General features: G+C 36.4%; 1 protein-coding gene and 2 long non-coding RNA genes across 3 annotated transcripts in view; 2 read left to right on the plus strand and 1 right to left on the minus strand.

The window, feature by feature from the left end:
• LOC145944699 (uncharacterized) overlaps positions 1-19,528 on the plus strand; it is a 261,286-nt gene extending 241,758 nt beyond the window's left edge. Inside the window, exon 10 of the long non-coding RNA XR_014426726.1 lies at positions 19,082-19,528. This is a non-coding gene — a long non-coding RNA (uncharacterized LOC145944699). The remainder of the gene's footprint in view (positions 1-19,081) is intronic.
• Positions 7,348-24,610, minus strand: part of LOC145944696 (uncharacterized) — a 216,568-nt gene continuing 199,305 nt past the window's right edge. The window contains exon 8 of the long non-coding RNA XR_014426724.1: positions 7,348-8,752. This is a non-coding gene — a long non-coding RNA (uncharacterized LOC145944696). The remainder of the gene's footprint in view (positions 8,753-24,610) is intronic.
• Positions 19,617-24,575, plus strand: Apd-3l (apidermin 3 like). Its single transcript, XM_083053232.1, has 4 exons — positions 19,617-19,724; positions 22,219-22,516; positions 22,603-22,935; positions 23,080-24,575. Exons 1-4 carry the CDS (start codon positions 19,713-19,715, stop codon positions 23,289-23,291), a joined length of 855 nt encoding a protein of 284 aa, XP_082909358.1. The 5' UTR covers positions 19,617-19,712; the 3' UTR covers positions 23,292-24,575.

Consider the following 24,610-nt stretch of genomic DNA (forward strand, 5'->3'; position numbering starts at 1 on the left):
CATAGAGACTACATTTTTATAGCATTTTTATTCATTATAAAAATGTAACATTTTCCTGATTTCACGCGCTATGTTATTTTTCTGTCTACAAATTTACAGTAAATAAAGTCGACGAGATGGAAATACTCTCATATATAAATATATATTTCTTCTCTTCTCGCGCGTATCTCCGTCAGAGTGTATCTAATAATAACTCGGCAAACGCGGACTGATTCGGGTTAAATTTCATATCAACGTCCCCGACGTACTTTTCATGCACGGTCTGATGCGTGTTATTCGTACACCACCGCGATTTCTGGCGTGTAAACGCCTCTTCCGTAGACGTTTCTCGTTATGTTTGCTCACGTTGCAGCCCTGACGTATATACGTCCCAGCCGCGATATTTACATTCGCCGGTGACGCGCGAAGTCATCCAGCTTCCGGTCGTGTGCAAATACGACGATTCTCGCGCTCTACTCTCCCGAAGACACCTAGCCGTCAGTCTTATAAGACTTATACGCGGTAACGCCTTCGGCCTGGATTCTAGAGCATGAACTTATCGGGAGCGAGGCGGGTAAGAGCGAGCTATCATTGCGCAAGAGCAACTGGCTCACAATGCCTTCGGATCGGGCAAAAAGTACTCGCGGTGAACGAGCGAGAGAACGAGCGAGCGAGCAAGTCTATATTCCGCCGATCGAATTATCGAGGAGATTGGTCTCGCGATCGGCTCGCTCGGTTGCAACTGCGAGAACCGCGCGCTATAACTTTTGCCGTGAAAAGGAAAACGGCTGATGAAAACCTCGATTTCGATTGCCGCACGTTTACTATCGACTACATATTATGTATCGAGGCTAGGGTTGTCACTTGATTTTATCAAGTTTCTCTCGGAGATCGTCTCTCTCTTGAGAGAGAGAAGTATCTGCATTTAATTTCTAGATCTTACCGTTTCTAGCATTCGCTAAAATTTGTCTCAATCTATCGATCTTTGCTCAGAGATCGTTTTCCAACAAGAAAAAAGAATTTGTTATTAATTGATATATATTAGATTTTTAACTATATTTTTTACACGTTTTATAAAGAAAAATAAAAGATTCTTTCTCAAATGCAGAAACATTTTTTACAGTCTTGATTAATTTAAATGTTTTGTCTTTGCATTTTATTTCAATTAATTTTTTTTACTTTATGTTTTGTTCACTAAATCTAAATAATAATTTTATGTTCAAAAATTTTAAAGATTATATCAAAGTATCCAATATTCATATGTATACACATGTAAATATAAAAGCAGATTTTTCTAAACATATATTTAAACTTTTAAAATATCAAGATTTTTTATTGGACTTTTAATAATTTTTTAAAGACTTTTAATAATATTTTTTGAATAATATTCAAAGCAATTTGAATTTTATATATTATTATATTTTTATACATATTTATATTTTATATATTATATTTATTGAATTGCTTGAAGAAAACTTTTAAAATTAAAGTTTAAATACCGACTATTAATGACAATATTTATCAAGGCCAGGATTAGATTCTCCTTCGAGAGAGAGAGAGTAGAGTGTTCTTTAGCTTATAATCCCCCAATTTTGTAACTCAAAACACTAGTTAACAAATCGTATAACTTTTTGCATCTCTACATTATTACAGTTATTGCATATTTCAGAAAGCACAACTCTTATAAAAATAGCAATAAGCGAAAGCTTAAAATTAAATTTTACGGTTTGTAATCTTGAATCGTGAATTTTATTCATACCTAGAAATATATTACAAAGTTATATAAATTCATATATACATATAATTAATGGGTGACTAAATTAGTATAAATTATCTAATTATTTGATGCAGGATTCGCTAATACGTTGGAATAATTTACGTTATTAAAATGATTTTTTTCTTTATGTAGAATTACGTCGAATAAAAAATATTCTAAATAAAATAAATTATCATTTTTATTTTATTACATACAAATAGAAAACAACTCGTAAGTTATATATTTTCTCTAGATTGAGACGGCAAGCGAATTATTAAAGTGGTATACTACTTTGTTACTCGTTGCTGTGGTTTATTGCAAACAATGTGGAAAGGTAAATCGGAATTTTCACAAGCGAAATCCTGAAATCTAGCCGATAAAATCCTTTAAGCTCATCGAGCGTATACAGTGCGATGGAGAAAGGAGGGAGGTGGAAGATTTCAGGACTACTAAAACGCTGGAAACTGTAATAACCAGAGATACAACGTTAATCCCGAAGAATAATGTTATAATCCTATCGAGAGAGATAAAAAGTTTAGAGAACTCAATGAATAGCATGTTTTCGAAGAAAAGTTTTTTAAATGGCCAAAATGTTGGGGGTGAACTCTCTTGGAAATTTCAAAACTTATTTTTCTCCTCAATAATATATTATAGTTTATCATCTAATCTAATCGTGTGTGAAGGAGAATTACATTAAAAAAAAAATTTTTTTAAATAAAGCATCCTTATAAGGATGGATTCTTTCTGCTTTACTATAAATTGCATTAAGCGGCAAACTAAGGAAGATAAAAACAGAACTTACTTTTCGCTTAATCTCCGAGAGCCGAGTTTGCTTTAATACACTTTTCGCTCGAAATCAAAAATTTTTAGGCAACTAATTATGTTTTCTCTCCTGGAGAGAAAAATCACTGATGCCCCGAATTCGATTCGAAAACAGAAAAATAGACTCGATTCTAAAATATCGGTACCAGTAAATAGATTCTTTAACTTTTAACGACGATGTTGCTATCGTTACGTATTTTTGCGTAACAAATATCAAATATGTCAAAACATACATACACGTAACGATAGGGACATCGTTAAAGTTAGATAATTGTTCTACAGTGAATCGACATTGAATAGATATATACATACATATCTGTCAAAATTGCGAACTTTGTCGATCACGAATAGAGGATCGATTAATTAATATCAACTGCGGAAACTGTAGTTTGATTGCAAGTCGAAGGAGAAATTGGTCGCTTTTTCGTCGGCGAAAATCCGGCGGTATCTTCGTATTTCGCGAGATTGCGACAAAATGGCGACGTTTGCCTTAACTAATCGTCGGTTTTGATCGTGCTTTCGCAAATCGCGACGATCCACCGGTTTCTTCTTTTTTCCTTCGACGAAGGATATATATATATATCGGACGGAGAAGCGACGGAATGGACAATTTCCGACGGTCTTTATGGGCCGTTAAAGCGTAAGAGATTGTCCTACTCTGGGGATATAACGCCGGGATTTTGTCAACGTTCGACGAAGGAAGCGGGAAATGAAAGATGCCGTGGATTTGGCGGTACAATTGCCGCTCTCGTGAACGCACAAGTACATGCATTATCAGTCGACATACATTACGGTGGAAAGTATTATTATTATTACGAAGAGAAAGAGAGAAAAAGAGAAAAACAGCTACGGATGGTTTTGCGTTTTGCGACGTGATATCTCTGATAACGTTATTTCGACAGAAAAATGCCAGGAGAAAGACATTAAATTTCACAAATAAACTGCGACCATTTCTTGTTTTTCATCCTTCATATTTTTTTAATAATATTAATTTTTTTTTAATTTAAATTTTTAATTTAAATTTTTTTATACTAAATACTTCTTTAATATATGTATATTAAAAAAATTTTTTTTTAAACATATGATTGCAGTCGAAAGAAGGAAATCGGTAATTAATATAATTGTAATATTAATATAATTAATATAATTCATTATTTATTATTTCTAATAATATTTTCGTAATTCCATTTTATGGAATTACGAAAAATTCGAATAGTAATGAAAAAAAAAAACGCTTTCCCGTTACGTGATTTCCGATTCTGAAACTTCCGCGAGTTTCGTAAAACGGTAATACGATAACACGACGTACGACAAAGCGTTCTTGCACAGTCGCACAGTTTTCGCAAATTGGCGACAACTCGAACGCATCGCGCGTCACACAAAAGTTTCTGCATGCCGGGAAAGTTTCGCGGTACTTTAAAGCGTCGCGGTTACGTCAGTAAAACGAACGCTTCGATGGAAGTGAGTGTCTCGTACGAGCGTTTAGAACGAAACAGCTTTTTCCTTCGGATTTTATATGTAGCTCGTAATCGTCCGGTCATTAAAGGATTCTAGTCGGAATAATTATTACAAGACATATGAACTCAAATTTCATGTGCTTTTACATAGTCTATCTGTCATTATCACTTTTGTCCCTCGATTTTGTCGATATTAGGCGTATCTCTTCTTTAAATATATTTATGTTAATATGAACACATTTCTATATCTGTACGAAAGTAACAAACACTATTCTATGGAAAAGTTTACATGGGAATGTAATGATTTTAAGTATATATTCTGTTTTTAATAATGTCAGGAATAGTCTCAAGGTGTGTTTTATGTAGTGAATTCATCTCGGACAAAGTTTTCATTATCAAATGGAATTAAATTATGGAGCTGTTAAGCTAGAAAAATTTTTGCTCCATTCATCATCTTCTATTCATTGCTGATTATATCTGTAAGTGTGACGGTACGACTTTTTAACATGCGTAAGTCGGTGAACCGATGTAATGTTACAGTAACTCGAAATATGCATTATTTAGCGCCGGAAATGGTAGGCGATTTTAATGACACAGTAAGAGGGCCGTTTCGGACCATAAAGCTGATGCAAAATCAGTTGATTACCGGTTATTTCCTTATGCGATTTTGTTACGGAGAAAATTGCATATGAAACCATGGAATATATCTGGAACAAATGTGCGAGAAAGTGGACACAAAAGGGATTCTCACATAATGTGTCCCGATTTAGTAATAAACATAAATGTATACTGCGCTAAAATTTAAGGTACTTTTATAGTATCTATCAATTTTTATATTTTTATTTTCATATTTTTTATATTTTTATACCTTTATTTTTTTATTTTTATACTTATATTTTCATATTTTTAGTATTTTTATATTTTCATTTATTTATGTATATATTGTATGATATTTTATATTATTTATTTTATAGCATTTATCGAGAAAAATTTATTTTATTCCTGTTATGCAATATCACGTGATTCATGAAAAGTTTTGCGTCAAGAATGATCTTTTCTCTATTTTTTTTCTGTTTCAATTTTCTCTTCAAAAAATAATGAAAACTCTTATGTATACATATCTAGATATAAAACGCGCGTTTTTTATTAAATTAAATTAGATATTTTCTCCGTGTGAAACCTTAACGTGAAAAGTCGCGAAGATCGAAAATGATTGTTACAAAATTTTTCGTTACACAGATTGTCTTGAGTTATAGGATATTCATTAGCCGAACATCTCTCATGAGATGGAATACGACGGAGATTATTTGCGCCGCGAAATGATCTCCATATTGATCGATAAAAGCTGCCAGCAAGTGCACCGAGTGCCCTCGAAATTTATCAGTTTCCACTGTATTTCACCTCGTTGTCCCGAAAAACGACTTCCGCTTCGTGCACCACGAGTCTTATCTCCGACACGAAGCGGATAAAAGTGTCTGGAGACGTCCGAGGGATGAAATTCAGACGTCTTTGTTAACCCTGCTCTCGGATATCGGCGACACCGCGTGCCCTTTCCTAAGCTAAGAGAAAAGCTGCGCTATAAAGCGGTTTTTATGACGTGTATAAGAGATCGAGAAGCAGCGAGAAAACTATCGACAACTTTTAGGAAGTATCCTCAATATCTTTAGACGTATCAATTACAAGGATTGGCGATCAAAGTCGATTAAATCACATCTGTTTATGACAATTTTTACGATTCAAACTTTTACGCATAAAATGCATATAAAGAAAGATTAATTCAAGGAACGTCTCTTAAACTCTGGAGAGAGTTATTAAGTGGAGTCATAAATAAATTCCACTATAGATGATGAATGAATCACCTATATCTTCTGGAGAAAGTGTTACCTATGCTATCTAATTATTTTATTTATATTAAGTATGTATCTAATATATCTAATTATTTTAAGTGTCTATCTAATATCTATTTTAAATATTTTTTTTCAAGTAGCTAAGAATGTAGCGTTTACAATTTAAGTTTGTAATTTTTAATATTTATATTATTTATTGTTTTTTAAATATCCAAATTCAGTTTGTTAAGTAAAACGAAATTTATTTATAAGTCAATCCAATAATTATCAATAATTAGCGATATTCCAAATTGATAGGACACTTCTCTTATGTATCCTAATACGAGGCTGCAACCCTTCTGTCGATGCATAATTTATTATCACATTTCTATCAATGTAGCTTGGTACCCGATTGTGTTTTTGATACATTGTGCTGTTACAATTTTTATTTATAGCAGCTACTAAGTATCAAACATTCTTTCTCGTTATATTTTTAGGAGATTTCCAAATAAAAAAGCCTTTTTATATTTTTTTCCTTGCAACACACATTTTTAATATTTAAAGTTACTTCGGATACACCCAGGTACACTGAAAAAAAAATTTGTCAACTTGACTAAACCGTTCAACTAAATTACTATTTTGTTAATTGAACATATATTAGTATTTAAGTCAAGTACACGTTTTGTTAGATTTAATATGTATTTAATTAAAATATTTTTATATGTTCAGTTAACAAAATATTATTTAGTTGAACGGTTTAGTCAAGTTAACAATTTTTTTTCACTGTACTCATTCATTCACAGAAGGGCTAAGTTGCTTCGGATACCCGTTCATTGACAGAAGGGTCGAGTTGCTTCGGATACTCGGGTATCCATTCATTAGCAAAAAGATTAAACTCTGGCTTCGCGTACAAACCGGAAGCTAGAGTTCAACGCGAGAATTCATCGTCGTCGCGGTCCGCGGGACTAGTGGATCCTTCTCGGTTATTCGCTACGGTAATATATATACATACACCGTATACGCAACACGCTATATGCGTTGTCACACGCGTACATATATGTACAATACGCGGGATACGTAAACGACGACCGACCGACCGACCGGTCGTCCGGAATGTAGTTATTATTCAACATTTACGCTCGCCTGCTCACGAAGCAAGTCGCCCCGCCGGGCTCATTAATATGTGAGCGGATATATGCGAGAGAATTGTAGCGTATCTGTGCGCGCGGCACGAGTTAACTGATATGTGAAAATAGAAAAAAAAAACTAGAAAAAAATCGAGAACGCGAGAGCAAGCGGGCGAGGCGATAAAAATCGAACGGCGGTGCGCGAATTGCACTTGAATTGTGCAAAATCGCGGATACGAAGGATAATATATCGTAACTTTGTTACATTGTTTTTTTTTTGTTTTTTTTTTAGAAACGAATAAATGGCAAAGAAACTTAAAAAGAAATCAATTGTAACGAGGAGGTAATTGTAACGCTCGTAATATAAGAACGTAATGTAATAATTATCCAAGTACTATTATGTGTACCTATATAACGCACGCGCACGCGTTGTAAAATTTACGTGACTTGCGTAATTTATTGCGCGGAATGAACGTTGTACTACTACGCTCCTTTTAATGAAGAAATTTTTGAGAAAGTGCAAGATATATAAGCCTAATAAGAGGTGGGAACACGATAAGCAAATATGCATAGCGAGTATAGGTATTATTTAACGTCATATCTACATATATCGCACATAGATGCACGTTGTTAGCTCGACATATAGTCGAAAATGGGAAATGAACGAAGAGATAGCCGCCATTCCCGGTCATATTCCGTGATCGTTAAATGTGCGCGTTGTGTACTTGAATGCTCGAGAATTTATTTTACAACAAGCGCGTCTAATGAGCTGAAGGAGAGGACGATTTCGGATTCGCCTCGTTTTTTTTTTTTTTTTTTCATGATTTATCCGGATGGGAACCGGAATTGTATAACGAGCTTCATCTGCGAGAAAGTCGGAACTTGGCGTTTCTATTATATTTACGCGCATAAATCCTGGACGTGTATATTAATGTAATTTCGCATCCAGAAGCGTTGATTAATAATTCATCGTGAGACGCGATCAAGCTTGGAAGATCAAAAAAGATTAAGAGATATGTGTAATCACACGTATTTAATGTATTCATCTGGTTTCAAGCTTACCTTAAGTATTGAGGATGACTAAAGATAAGGATTAAATTTTGTGGATCCAAAAGATAAAACATTGAGATGCTGAATACACGTAACTGATGAAGTATAATCACTACTGTACCAATTAAAATAATATATCCGAAAGGATTAACGATGGATGGTGCAATAAATTTCTACATGTCGACAGTTAAACTAACATTCCTCGCATATTCTCTTTCGAAATATATACTTGCTTATCAGAAAAGACTTATTGTTAGTATACCGATGCATTGATTCACGTATTGAGACTCGCCTGGTGATATAACTGGAATAGAGCAATTATCTGCGAATTTTACTCACGCGCCTGGCATTCGCCGCGTTAAAATTATGTGCTGCTCCACGGTTTTTCAATTTCCTCGCGATTAATCAGACTGACAGAGAGCGAGGCGGAGAGGCCAGGACGAAACGATCAAAACGCGGATTTCCTAATACGGTTAAGTAATGAAAGTATACTATATACTACGCGCTCCGAAAACCTTCTTAACGGTATGTTACAGGCGCTCTTTCCTACGACGTGACTATGAATCGGTAATTAGCCACTGAATCACACTAGGCTCTTTACGATCGCGTGATGTCTGGATCGGGACGAAGGTAAAAGCGCATTAATTAGTCCTCTCTTCCCTCTTCATCTTCTTTTCGTTGAATATTTTCGTCAAGAAATCCATGTACGGTGATTTTTACACTTGCAACGACGATCTGTAAAAGAGAAGATAAATATTAGACAGGTTTATTGGGACGATCTATTTCGTTTTATTAATAGCAAAATAATTTTAGGTAAAAAAAATTGCACAGTTCGGAGGATATTATATTCTGATAGAATTTTTTCAATATTGCATATTTTTCTTCAGCCGCCTGAAAATTTCTGTAGCTGCAATACGGTATATATATTTTTATATCGATATTGCACGCAATCATTAAAACATGCCGCCATGTCGTAAAATGTATAGGGCGATGCTTGTAGTACTGTGACTTCAACTTTCGGAAATTTATTACGTCTATAAAAACGCCCGGCTATATTATACAAAAGCCAATAAACTGTTTTATGATATGTGTATGTATTTATCATAGAAACAATTCACTTTATATATAAACTTTAATATGCACACGATTCTAATAAGATATTGTGAAAAAACAAAAGAATGAAAAGATTATTTAAGAAATTTCTTTCAAGCTCATAGAAACATGCTATGTTAGTCTACTCCGTTTCGACATTTTTTTCTTGTTATGCAACAACCTTCTAATTAAGATCGCATTGCTTGGAATTGAACGAGTATTACATAGAAGTAATTGGTGCGATGTAATTTTCAACTGTTACTATCACATAAGTATGTGCGTTTAATAAATCCTTCAACCTGAACAAATATGTGATTGTACAATATTTAACAAAAATTATTTAATTTTAAAAATAATGTATTTCTAAGAGAGATTTATATGTCATAGCTACATATCATATTTTATTGCAGAGTTTTAGACGAATAACTTTCAAACAGATAGATTGATTAAAATTGTGCTTTAGAGTGTTTTTTAATATACGTAAAAAAATTTTATTTGGCTAGTAATGTTTCTTTTTCGTTATATCAATAAGTGTTGCAATAAGAATTTTTTTATAAAATTTAATGCAAATATATTAAAATTATGTAAATAGTTTTTAAAAAATTGTATTTAGATTTAGAACAGAGATATTAGAAAAAGACAATATAATAATCTATGAAATTACACTTTTGTTATTATTTTTAAAGAAATGCAATATATCTCCTTAATAAATAATCAATCAATAATACAAATCTTTAGAAGTAATCTTTGGAAAGCGCTTTGCGCGATCAAACATAGATGGCTCGGAAAAGATTGTTACATCTTTGTTGTCATTTGAATCGGAAATACTCTCTAGCAAATAGCTGCGAGAACGTTTCCGTATTCTAAAAGAAACCAGTTTGATTAGATTTTTAGATATCAACTTATATTTGAATGAAACTATCTCTTAACTTCAGAAAATCGCAATCTTGATCCTATGAGAACTTTGATATTGAGACTTTCAGAGATAACGAGTATCTCTTAAATATTAAATTAATTTAAATAAATTTAATTTTAGATCAATTTGATCTCTCTCTTTCTCTCTCGATTCTACGAAATATAAAAATGTGTTGCAAAAATCTGTTGATACTTTTAGAAGAGAACCAGCTTTATATTGTTATTAATTCAAACGATATTGACGAACTGTAAAATATACAAGTAATAAATGGAAAAATATGCAAAATAATAAATTTTGCAAGATACGATCTTTATGCAATAACAACTTAATTCTCTTTGTGAGCTATATTTTTAATATATAATATTAATATTAATAATCTAATATAAGATAATATAATTAAAAAATGTTTTTTGATTTTTGAAGATAATATAATTAAAAGATAATATTTTTTAATACAAGATAAATAAAAAGTTTATTGTTTTATTTTAAAAATTATTGATATGATAATAATTGATTAAATAATAGTACAATTAGCTGACGTAACTGTAGCTGTAAATTTTGTGATATACAGATATATGTATATTATTCCCGTCGATCGAATAGAAACTTTTCGTTCGAGTTTTACCGTGGAAAAGTTACTGATGCAATACTGATCACAAAATACGTTATGTCTATTTGATATGCGTGTTACAAAAAGCAACTATACAAATAGAATTATTTTTTTAAATTATCACACAACTTTTGCTCTAATCCCATAGATTATTAATATTAAAGTGTTATGGTAGATTTATCGATTCGACTTTTGCGATGGAATTACAAAACTCTACTCTCGATTCTCTTGACTGTTGTTATCGTGAAATAAAACTAACACACATACAACTAGAGAGCGTTATAAAATGTCAAACAAAAATATACCGCATTTCTATCCTCGCGATCCTTATTTTCTATTTTTTGTGATTGAAATATCTATCCGATGTCAGATTAAATCGATTAAGAAAATGTTTTCAGAAAAACACACATTATAGATATCTTCCTCTTCTCTTTCAGCATGATACATTCACGGTATCGTAGAAGGTTAAGCTTGCAGATCGTATAAAAGGATTAACTGTAGCATTAATCTCGCTAAGATGCTGAACAGCAACCGAGCCGAGAGATAACGACTGTCAAATCAGATATAAATTGTTAGTGGTTGCTCTAGTAAGAAAATCCAAAAGAAAACGAAATACACAAGGAGTTCCACGACATTTAATGTAATTATATTCGTAAATATTCTTGATTACTTAAATACGGAAATGATGATTTGATCAACACTTTTGCGAGAGATCTGTTCCTCTTCTTCTACATTTTTTAAGTTAATTTTCTTTCTCTCCGTGCAAAACAAGTCAGGGTTCATACAATCATTTCGAGTAAAAAGAAAAAGATGCAATTTGACGGATCCATCGTTATTTCGTCGACAATTGTAAGGGAAGTTCGACGTGGAAGGTTTAAACGTTATTGGATCCAATCGTTTCGTCTCTCTCGTCTGTTTCAATTTAAATGATTAACTTATCAACGCTTCCGGACAGTTTCTGGCGAATTTTAGCAGCGGATTTTCCTCTAGGGAATTTTTGTAACACACACGAGTCCATTTTAAACGACGACACAGGTTTGCATATAACGATAGACTCAATCGAGGCACGGGTCAGCTATGGCCCCGGTTAGTAAAAACGATAAAAAACGAGCGAGAAGTGATAACAGGTAAACTTTTAATTTTCAGCCCCTCTGAAAAGATCGGCCGAATTTATGCACCAATTTCACGTGCTTCGCAAATGAAATAGGGCAAAAAGGAAACACACTAGCTAGGACTTTCATTAGCTTAATCTCGCAGGCATTGTATGCGACGTAATGAAATCAATATATTTTTATCATCTTCAAGAGAGAGAGAGCTATGAAACTCTGAAGTTCCCTTAATCACTCTCGAAATATTCACGTATTATCCTTAATGTTTTTTTAATCTCTCTTGATGCTATCCAGATATAATAAGCGATGCTAATCGATAAGTTGGTAACAAGGAGTGATGTCCCTCATCTTTATTCAATTATAAAGAATATCAGTTTTGGAACTGTAAAGCACTTTGCGCTAATCAAAATTCTTTAAAATTTGCCGAAGCTTTTGATGTATCAATTAATAATATATAAATTATTTAGACTGTATAAAATAACACTTGTATATTCGTATCTCATAATTGTTTTAACAATCTTCGATGATTTATACTCTTTTGCTGTCTTATAAATTAATTATTACTATATATAATGATTTTAATTTTAATTTATAATTTAATTTATAATTCTTAATAATTAATTAAATTAAATTTGTGTTTTAAATTACGTGATAGTTTTTGAAAGCGTTATAGAATATGGAGATTTTTATTTAAAATACAGCCGCAAAGAAAAATCTCCGGAGCTACTTAATAACATAGCGAGATGCTTCTCTTCCAGTATATAATCTATATCTTCTTCATGCTTATTTGTAACCCTAATCAAAATCATCTTTAATTAATATGTTTATTCATCGACATTCCATTTTACGCGAAGGATTATCGATTCCGACGTGACATGATTAATCGCCCGACGCTATTCTCCGCCATTCATCGAATTGATAGCTACGACCTAATGAACGCGCATTCCGATCATCGTAAAAGTGCACAATGAAAGCGACCAGAATGATAACGTGTGTGTGTGTGTGTATCCAATGTAGCGATATTCGAGAACGGTCGACAGAACACGGAAATGATGGGCAGGTCTGTGCTCTGCAAACGGCAATAGCCCACACATTCACACACACATGTTATCCCATGCTCCACCTTATTGCGTAAGACTACTTTCCTAGCTTGGTCAGCGCTGCAACGAAGTGTGGCGAGTGGAAGCGCGTCTCGCGATCGCGCTGATCCGTCGTCTCTATATGTGCCCTCGATTCTCTCTCTCTCTTTCTCTCTCTTAGCGGCGAAATTCTGATACTTCCTCGATTAAAACACTCTCTAATTATAAATTCTTTTCTCCTCAAAAAAAAAGAAACTGTGCTCTTGAAAAATAGTAGCGAAAGTAATGAGAAAATAATTATTTGATTAGTATTTCATTTAAGTATAAGATTTATTTCCCGTGAAGATGATAGATACAAATGTAGTAAATAACTTCGTTGAAACGCGATAATTGAAATTATTAACTGAAATAATAATTTCAAAAGAGTTGTGAAGAATTCTCTTATCTGTCAAAATATTTGAAGTTTTAGAACTTGCATATTATTTCAAATGTTACGTGATAAAGAAATATATACATATTTATTATTAATTTAGAAAAAATAACTAATATAATTTAATAAAACATAAATAAAAATTCTAACAAAGGATACAAAATAGTATAAAAAATATTTTATTAAAAAATATTTTCTATGCAACAAGAGAAATAGTTATTTTAATTAATTATTTGAAGTTTTTTATGAGAAATATATGTTTAAAATTAAAAGTAAATTTTTACATAGAATATTAACTAATATATAAATGGACTATTATTTTATATTTAATATATAGTAGGGAAAATAGTTTACGCAACATATATAAATATTTAAAAAATATTTTCTATTTCAAATGATTTTATCTTTATCTACAGTATAGCCCTCTTATAGCTACAATATATCATAGTACTCTACTTTTCTCTACTATGCATAAAGAACACGTATTATGTAACGATGTAACGTGTTTGAAAATTGTCGTCTGCCGCGTACGGTAAGTTGACTCGAGTTAATTTTCAACATCCAGTGCATCCTTACGATTTTGTCGGAAGTTTATACTTGAAAGGAAGACGCGCAGCGACGTTAATAGATATCTATACGTGACTGAAGGTGTAATAATAGCGCACTCGGTAAAATTGAGCTACAAGGTCTCTACTTAAAACTTAAGTGCAGCTTACAGGGCACCTCTTAACGTCATAGCGCGCGAACGATCGCGTTGTTGTCGATTGAGATAAAATTTAATTTACACTTAAATTCTAAGCCGCTATCCTGTAACCGAGAGTACACATCAAACCTAAATAAGGGGTACGAAAAAAATGTTGTTTAAAAAAAAGAGATCGTGAAGAAAGCACGACATTCTTCAATACTTTAATTAAAAATTTGAAATAAGCATATTTTACTTTTTTTTATAGTACTCTTCGATTTATTAATGATTGAAATATATGGTTACTTAATGCCATGTTTATTGTTTGATCATTTCAATTTTCACTTTAACTCACTAACGTGTACTTTAGTTTAGGCAGAATAGAAAGCTATCAAACCGCGAGCCGAACGCGTTAGAATTAAAGCGATCGAAGTTTCAAATTAGTCTTGAATTAACTAAAGTTACATTAAAAGGGACATTGTGCGCGCGTTGAAGTACTGTGGTTAACTATTCCATTACAACATTGTATTGCACTTCATATTATAGTAATTGACAGAAACTACAATTACTCCTATTTCGCGAATTTATTCGCATGCAAATATAAAACGATATCTGGGTCAGAACGTGCTAAAGTGCTGATGTTGAAAAATAATTTTTGATGATTGTAAATTTGTGTAGGAGGCAATATATTGTTTCTTTTTTTTTTTTTTTTTAATTTGAGGCTATAATTGTATTTATCATGTATTATTCGTTATTATAAAAAATCTGACAAAACAAATATTGTGTCCTTTACACTTGGACGGAATATTTTAAATTTAAAATATAAAATGATATCTCTATTTATAAATCGAAGTTATAATCACAGACTCACTTGACCTCAATATGACGCAGTAAACAGCATAATTAAACATACGGCGTTGTACGCAATGCTTTTCTTATTTCATAGCTCACATTGCAAAAATGTTTTGCAAATTAGATCATTACTAAAACGGTCAGTGCAGAATGTATAATCACGTGTATGCCATTTCGGTAATGCACCGAATAATATGGTGAGCAAATGGACCACTCTAATATGTTGCACGAAACAGCGAAATGGAAGTACAATGCATGTTTGAATCTAATAAGGAAATTAGGTTAATCTTGGATAATGAGCGCGCTACAATTTGAATCAATCAATGAACCGATCATTGATCGATGTATTAAATCCACTTAACCAACTGGACCTAAATGCGATACACAATGCCGCGAACTTTGTAATTATAATTTAGTTAGCGATTGATATTCTCTAATCCTAAAAATAATTCATTCAAAAAAATATATTTTTACACACGGTTTCGGAAATTTATATCTAAACCGATCGATTAGCTCTGCTTTTCACACAAATTGTTCGAAGACGGTGACGTACCGAATCATTGACCAGGTCGATTCAGGCTGATGATAAGGTGCTACCTTATCCATGAATCGTCTCGGTATAACGCAGGCGCCATCATATATATATTACATTACATAGGAAGAAATTTTTCCCATGGATCTCGTGCTTGTGCGCCGCTCGCGCGCTATTTCATGAATAAAATTTCTCCAGTTTCACATCCTCGTGTTATGTAAAAATTGGTGCAAAAGCGCAGAACGCGCGCTCAGCGACGCGCCGCCGTCACGGCGTCGTTTTGCAAACGCAATGTTGCGGAGACTTCGACGCGTGTGCGTATATATGCGTGCGTGTTGGAGGGTCGTCACCCTAGGCGAGAGAGGAGTATTCTATGCGAAAATTGAGCTGGCAGGAATATATCGAGATGGAATACGTAAGCCTGCATACAGCGACTGCGTCGCACGAGATATTGCAATTTCTGATTTGAATAAATAAATATGTAATATAGATAGATAGATGGAGAGAGAGAAAGAGAGAAAGTATGTGTCTGCGTAACGCTTGGCGAAAATAATATGTACGTCATAATTACAAATTTTATTTGTAATTAAGGACAGATAATTAACTTTGTAGAATTATCTAAATGAAACAGATATTAAGGAAAGGGCAAAAATAAATTCGAAAAATCACCTATCTGTATAATATGCTTTTTAGAATAAATATAGACATTGATTTCAGATATAAAGGAGATAAAACAGGTACACAACAAATTGAGAAAGAAATATTAAGAAATAAAAATTAGAAAAAATTAAAAATATATAATAAATCAAGAAAGAGTACAAAATTATATAGATTTGTCTTACGTAGGCACCAACTGGCTAGTATTATTGACGTTTTCTCAAATAGGTCATTTGATACGAAAAAATACCATGTGTATGTGATTTTTAATGCCTCGAGTATTATTCATATTCTGTCATTACGTAACGAATAATCGCAGTTTCAATCAAAACGATATATTATAACGAGTTGCTAAATGATCGTTGATCTCTGTAATCGTTTCGAATGCGTGCAGATCGAGCTATTTGAATAAATAATCTTCGTCGATTAAGTAATTCTAATATCGAGATAATTTTACGTGTCGCGACCCCCATTCAAATGGAGCACAAATCGCGGCGCCTCCATTTCGATTCGATTCATGGATATATCGGATCTGCACGTAGCCAAGAAAGTGGCTTTATCACAGAGGTATATCCCTGAATATTGACCATGCGAGCCAATCGATATACTCCATCGATCCGTGAAAATCGCTCAATAATTCAAAATGGGGACGCGGAACTGAATTCTGGAACGCGATTCCAAAAGCATAAAAATCGCGATTGCGTAATTACGGTCCCCGGTCGGAGCCGTAGAAATATCGTATTTTCTCAACGAGAGAGGGAGAAAACAACGGGTTAATAATTATTCCGTAGGATTCAGCGAGATCACGAGTTGAATCGAAGGGATCGGCTCCTCGATCGGCGGATAATTGCGCGGTAATTACGGAATTTGTTTCTTCGATCGCTTGCGAACGAAGCGCCAAGCCCTGATTGTTGAAAAGAGTGACGAAAAAAAAGGGGTTGACACGCTCGCTGCTGATTAATTGCGTGATTAATCGGGCTAATGAGACAATTAACACTCGCGCGGGCCAACTAAACATTTTAACCAAAGGTGGGATCAAAAACAGCAGCTGTTACAAGTTTATATTATATAAAATAATAAATCGAAAATAGGGTTTTGATATATAAATATAAATATTATAATATTTTATCATATTATAATATAATATCTGATATATAAATTCGGGTATGAAAAGGCTAGTAAAAGCCAGACACAGATATTAGACGCGAAATTATTTTGAAATTCCTCTATATTTCGAACAAAATATTTATTGAATAAAACAAACATAAAATTAGAAATAATTTTTAAATTCCTGTACATTTATTTTGAATAAAATATTTAACAAAATAAATACAGAGGGATTTAAAAATAATTTTGTTGCACCTAATATCTGTGTGTTGCCTGGCTCTTTCATATAATCTGAATTTATATTATGTATTCAGAATCGGATCGGGTTGTTATGTCAAACGAAAAGAGATACGAGGCGCGGGCGACTTTCGCGAATAGATCGATATTTTTCGCGGTCGGCCAAATAATATAATGGCTTTCACTTTGCGCCTGCCGGAAAAGTATCGCGACTTGTATGATAAACGGGGCAATACGAAAACGAAAATTAATTTATTGGAATACTTGCGTTACGTTTCGACGCGTCGCACTTCAACACTCTTATAAAATTGAGATTGCTCATCGCCGCTGGTTACATACCGAGTTGTAAAAAGTTTGCATTAAAAAAAAAAAAAAAAGAAAGTTTACGAGAGGAAACATTAAACATAAGTGTGCGATAACGATGAGTCTAATCTTAATAGATTATTATATCTCAATTACACGTAAACAATAATTTCTAACACGCTTTTGCACTGCTGTGCATATTTCTATTATTTTTTTTCTTTCACTTATATTCAATATTCTTAATGTGCAAATTTTCACGCATAGTTTTCTAGAATATAATCAATTATTAGAATAATATTGCAACACTGACATTTTTACGTGTTGTCGCAAAAATAAAATCAGCTGATACAGCCATAAAATGACGTTTACAGGCGTTTTGAGATAATAGCTATAATTGGGAAATAATCGGATCTCGTCGAGTCTCACTATGGATACTCACGACGATCGTAATTCAATCGCTCACAATAGCAGACAATCTTTCAGGCTTTAGATTTTGCCATCTTATTTCCAGCTTTCAGCTGGAAATTAGCAGGTTGGGGTAATAAGTAACAACCGACAGAGCTGCAGCGGGCAGACAATCTATTTAGAAAAGAATTCAGGTCTCTTAAGGCTATTTTAACGACCCGTAATTCCAACTCTTTAGAACGTTTCAGCATTCGCGCCAAACGTGAAACTCCTTCACGATACGAGCGCCTCGTTTCTATAATAGTTATGAGAGCGTGGACCGTAATCGCGCTTCGCCATCCCTTGGATCTCCTTTTCTTCCGATTTTTTCAGACGGTGACAAATTTTTCGCGCGACAGCCGTTCATGTCCGAATATATTAAACTTTGGTTCGCGTGATCTTTTTACTCGGACTCTGCATATAGAGAAAGAGAGAGAGAGATCACGGTTTTTCATGAATAATATAATAACTTTTGGATATTTGAACAATTTGTGTCGACTTCTATATTTCTCCGCAAAAAGCACTTTGCATTCTGAATGAAGGTGAAAAAATCAAAAGCCCGGAATCGGTTTATCTTCGAGCGCTCTTGAAATAAGCGCATTACGCAGCGCATTATGCTTTTGATTTTTATTCGAGGATTCATTGTGATCCCGCAGTCAGAATCATTTAATTTCACCAATCGTGACTCTCTATTAAATCGTCCTTTCAAATTTTTTAGCATTAAAATTGCTACAAATTGATGATAGACTCAAAATGCATAACTTTATCACGGAAATACGATTGTAATAATTTTTATCAGCTATTTCACATTGTCCAGTTAACAGATATAATTATGTATGTATCTAATATACACTTTTTTTTATACTATCGCAATACAATAATTTTTAGAGAGATATATTTTTTTAATTATCTTTAATTTTATTAACTTTTTATCTTCAATTATCTTTGATTTTTGATTATAATACACAAAGAGAGTAATGTCGTTGTTTCTTGATTTTCCCGAAAACATCACAGACTATTATGAAACTTCCATGAAAACTCTTCGATGGAAAACGTCAACTTCCATCATCTAAAAGCCTCTCGCGTGGCTTCATTCCGCGATTGCCGGACGACGATGCATCACGGTTCCAATTAGCTAAAGTGACGATCATCTGGCGTTATCGGCGCTGCACCTGCGCTGTCTCTATCTGCGGCCGGGAAAGATTCCGCTAACTGTGTGCGAACTGTGTACCACTCGCGAGAGCACCACGCCTGCGAGAAAGAGAGTTGTATCGTAGGTGACCAGGTAACCCGGGTGGTGCTTGGTTGCACTTGGTTGCGCCGTACAAATCGAGCGTGTGGAGGAGAGTAGGAGGCTGCTCCCCGTAATAGACATAGGATACAGGTAACCTCTATCCACATCGTGGCTGTTAAACGGGGAACCCCCCTTTGCCCTCAAACCGGACGGTGGGATTATCGCTTGCAACGGAGCCCCCCTCGTGGATTATAGTTTTTCTGGAGGAGAGGGTGGTGGAGCGCCTTGCTTGCTTTCGAAAGGATGGTGATTGTGGAGCGTATCCAGAGTAGAGTTAGGCGTATATAAAGCCCGCCGACCCGGCCCAAGTCAGTCATTCACCGGACTACCAGCCCAATACACACACCAAACATGAAGGCCTTTGTGAGTATTGCACGGCGGGGTTAGTGAGGTGTTCGCGAGGTGTCTTTAATTCGTAGTCTCTCTCTTTGAGCCCTCGAGATCGGAATTTTATACGACTTTGTTTTTGCTACCTTGCATTTGCGTATTTTCACTCGCGTCTCTGTTGCTCTGACAAATAAACACGGCTTGTTTTTCGGTAATTTTACTTGAAAAAAAATTATGTGTTTTCCTTCGAGATCATCGGTCTTTAAATCGGATAATTTTTATTCGCAACCCCGTGAATAAATATAGTGTCAATTTCAAAACTTTCGAACGAGCTTTAAATTACTTCGACTTCTCACTTTTAACAATATTACTCGTAGATTTTCTGCTAATCGCCGCGAAGGTTTCCTTTTGCTTATCTCGCCCCCTTAAATATCTCAGTCTGACGCTTCTTAATTGAAATCAAGCAAGAAATAGAATTAATATGAAATTGCATTTATTATCTGCAAGCGAGAGATAAATGCAAGTTCGAAAATTTTCGATCGGATCAATAATAAACCTCTATTCACGTCTATTAATACGTCTGCATTGTACCGTTGCAATTTCTTTTTACCGCGACCGCGATGATTCAATGTCACGGTTGGGATACTCTCGCTGTTTTCTCACGCAAACAGACAAACCGACTTTCATTCATAAAACAAAGAAATCTTACCGCATCGCTCGACGAAACCGGTTATCGTCGCAGCATCATCATTGAGTAAACCGCGAACCGGTTCTATCCCCGGCACATCTTCATTCACGAATTCGTATGCATCTTGTCACTCTCTACGTTACTTTCTCCATATCATTCCAATCGGCAAAATATCGTCGGGTTCCGCTTCCGTTTCTCCTCTGAAAGTATCAAGCCCATAATTGTTCGATTTTTTGACTAATATCGGTATATAATCGGTAATACTCTCGATAATGATATATCTTTGTAGAATTGCGACGGACAATATCTCGCAATGTCTTCGCAAAATGTCGACGGAAGCGAACGTGCGGTACGGTCGATTTTGAAATCGGCACGCGATCGATCCTTTTCCGATTGCGAGGTCGCGGGAACGCTCGGTCAGCCACGTCACACGAGCGCGCGGCCGAGGTGATAGTCGGTTCGTTTACGTTCCGCGGATGTGAAAGTTTCGCGAAGTCGTTAGATATGCATAATTCCAGGCCGCCGCCGCGGTGCCATTTAAGTTCGCAACCGGTCTCCAACCGGGCGTGACACACACGCCGTATAGTCTCTAATGCCGCTCGCACGCGATCGCGGAATATCGGTTATGCACAGCGCCGATATATCTGATCGGTCGATTGCTCGACACGGGTCTACGGCCGCGTAAAACATTTCCTTTCTAAACGCCACTTCCCGTATTACGTGCCGCGAAGCGATTACCGATTCGAACGTATCTCCCGAGACGTGACGTAATCATAGGTCCCGATACATCCGATTTGCATCTCACGCATCTTCCGAAAATTCCTTAGAGAATTGTCGAAATTTCTTGACTGATCAAAAATTACGAATTTCTTAATTAATATCGATAAACCGATTGAAGTAAAATTAATCGGAATTAATTAGCCGGTTAATTATGAATCTCGTGAAATATTTTGATCAAAAATTATGAATTTCTTAATTAATAATATCGATAAATCAATTTGAATAAAATTATTCGGAATTAATCAACCGGTTAATTGTGAATCTCGCGAAATATTTTGATTGATCAAAAATTACGGATTTCTTAATTAATATCGATAAAACGATTAAAATAAAATTAATCAGCAGATTAATTATGAACCTCGTGAAATATGAGGTGATTCACGTATTAACTTGCCAGCGCGGATTTTATGCAATCGCGACTGCACTTTTTCTACGGTCTCGACGATACGCGAGTTGCGCGTGCAACGGCCTATTAGCGGATACCTTGGAAGAGTTTCTTTTCCTAATACGGTCATTAGGTGTGGTGACTAGGGTAATCGATGTACGTGCAAGAGAGAGAGAAGGAAGGGAGGGAGAGGGGAAAATCGTAACGCTATCAAGCTGATTACGAAACGTTACACGGCGAACGCATATTACGGATATTTCATCTCGTCGTTTCTACGCAACATTCGCGCGCGTTTCTCGCTGGGTTTTGCAACGCGAAGTCCAACGCCGACGAGAGATTTCGAGATCATCTCGAAGAGATCATTTAGAAACTTCCTTTTTACGCGATACCGTCGTTTCCGTCGTTTCGGAGATTTCTTCGCGAACGATCGCGAGCGCGTTCGCGGAAATCAAAAGTGAAAGCCGCAAATTATGTTGCTCGGTAATCGGCGCCAAGCCAATGGAAATCTAGATCCGTAACGGCGATAGCCACCCAGCACGCAACGCTTCCGTAAATTATGTAACGCTCATCGTCCGACGTTCTTAAATCTTTCGGAATCTAAAGGTCTCGATCGGAATATTATCGGATCATCCTCGCGCGAAAGACTTAGTCGATCATCTTGTACCTCTTCCTTCCAGATTGTGTTCGCCTGCTTAGCGGTAGCGACGGCCCGCGCTGGAATCGCTCATGGTGGTTTGGGTGGTTTGGGTGGTTTGGGTGGTTTGGGTGGTTTGGGTGGCCACGGTTTGGCCATCACCGGACAACGTCTGGGTGGTGGTGCCGGTCTGACCGGTGGACTCGCCGCTGGTGCTGGAACCGCCGCCTCCCTCCAGGGTGGTGCCTCCAGCTTGGGATCTGGTGGTCTTGGTGCCAGCTACGCTGCTGGTGCGGCGGCGGCGGCTGGTGCTGCTGGAATTCAACAAATCGTCTCTGGTGGTGCGTAGCCTCATTTCCAAGTCTCAACCTCTATCGCTGACATGCAACACACTTGGACGTTCGATGATCGCTCGCTCTTCTCGCAGGTGTCATCGGCGGTAGGTCCGACATTGGACCCGCTGAGGGACCCAAGGCCAACGTAGGACCCCAGACCGGACCATCTGATCTCGTAGGACCTCAGGAGGGCGCCAAGTCCATTGGTGGACCCCGCACTGGACCGGCCAGTCTTGTAGGACCTGCTGCTGGCCCATCCACCCTTGTTGGACCGTCCCAGGGAACCGCCACCCTTGTTGGACCTTCCCAGGCTACCGCTAACCTTGTTGGACCTAGCTACGGTGGTGTTGCCTTTTTCGCCGGATCTGGTGGCATCAATGGTGACGATGGAAGCTCTGGAGCTGCCGCTAACGCCGCGCCCGGTGGTAAGTTTCGCCGATTATTCAAGCAAACTGCATTGTATTGCTTGAAATAAATATATTTTCTTCTTCTCCTTTTTATTTTTATTTTTTTTTCCTTTACCAACCAAATATATTTGAGCCTTCTGCTAATTATATCTTCTTCAAAAGGTGGTGCCGCACTTCTCGGCGGTGGTGGTCTTGGCCTTGGCGCTGGCGGTGCTGGCGCAATTGCTGTCATCGGTGGTGGTGGTGGAATTGGTGGCGCTCTCGGTGGCCATGATGCCGGAGTTGCTGTGATCAACGGACCCTCTGGCGCCATCCACGCCGGACTTGGAACTCATGGAGCCGTCATCCCGGCGCCCATTGGCAAGTGGGCGTAGACGTTTTAAGACCCCAGCGATCTCGGCTCGGCGACGGCGGCAAACTTACCACAGTCACTTACCGGTCTCGAACGATCCTCAAACGCGCTCAACGTCTTCTTCCCAAAGCTTCGTTCAGTCTCGGAACATGGTCGGAGCGCGTCTGACGCCAGTGATATGATCTGATCGACAGATCACTCGGAATCACACACAAATGTATACAGGTCGACGAAGCGCGATTCGAAAGACGGACGGCGCGGACTCTCCCAGGGATGACAACAAACGAGATATCGGCTACCTCGCGATTTCGCGGTCTTTGTTTCTTCCTCTCGCTCTCGACCCGTTTTACAAACCCGGGCGAAATTTAGTCAATTACCGTTCATCTCTTTATAGCGAGAGGCCAACGATATAAAGGTGAGAAACGACTCCGTGCCGCGTTCATTCCGAAACATCTCCTCCGCCCGCGAATCGGCGAAACCTCGCCTCGTCTCTCGGACACATAGATTCCGAGTTGCAGTTATTTCCGCGTGCAATCTATAGCCAACCGTGCACACACGCGTGTCTCACGCCGCGCCGCACCATGGGCCTAGGCAAAGTGGACGAGCTTTGGCACTTCGCAGTCGCCGGATCAACTGGATCTGTTCTGTTTTCTGAACACTTACCGTTGCTCCGGCGCGCTAAGCCCTTCTTCTCTTGCGTCTTCCACCATCAGTAAGGCCGCCGCTCTTCACATACATATTTACTACTTTTCTTTTTTTTTTCTCTCTCGGGTCGATCGCATCCTCAAGCGCACCCTCCCGCATGTTGTTATACTTACCGCCGCATTTTCTCTCTCTCAAGCATACATATTATTATCACATACTCGTCCATGCACATAATATGTTTTTCTTATATATATATGTATACATACTATTATCTATTACTTTCGCACATATATATATATGAACACATTGCCACACACATACGCGCGCTCACATACATACACACACATACACTATATATATGTGTATTCGTATATAAATATACAACATACAATTATACACATATATTATATAATCGTGTTATATGTTAGTGAAAAGGAGAGACCGGTAGATTATGGTAGGTCAGCCTTTTTTTCGTGAGTGAATGAATGTAAATAGACGGCGCGCCGCCGCCGGCCACCGACCCCGCCCGCCCTCGTCATACCCTTTCTTTGCGATCACGACTAGCACCCCACCACCACCATAGATAGATACCACATATTTATAGCGTTTATACATTTATACAATACTTTATATAAAATAAAGCATCAGTATTTAAAACTCACTTCTCGTCTATTATCAAACACATACGCTTTCCAC

The sequence above is a fragment of the Prenolepis imparis genome, unplaced genomic scaffold, assembly GCF_030444845.1.
Source record: "Prenolepis imparis isolate NDT839.2.m4 unplaced genomic scaffold, iyPreImpa1.0 SCAF_13, whole genome shotgun sequence".
Classification (NCBI taxonomy): Eukaryota; Metazoa; Arthropoda; class Insecta; order Hymenoptera; family Formicidae; genus Prenolepis; species Prenolepis imparis.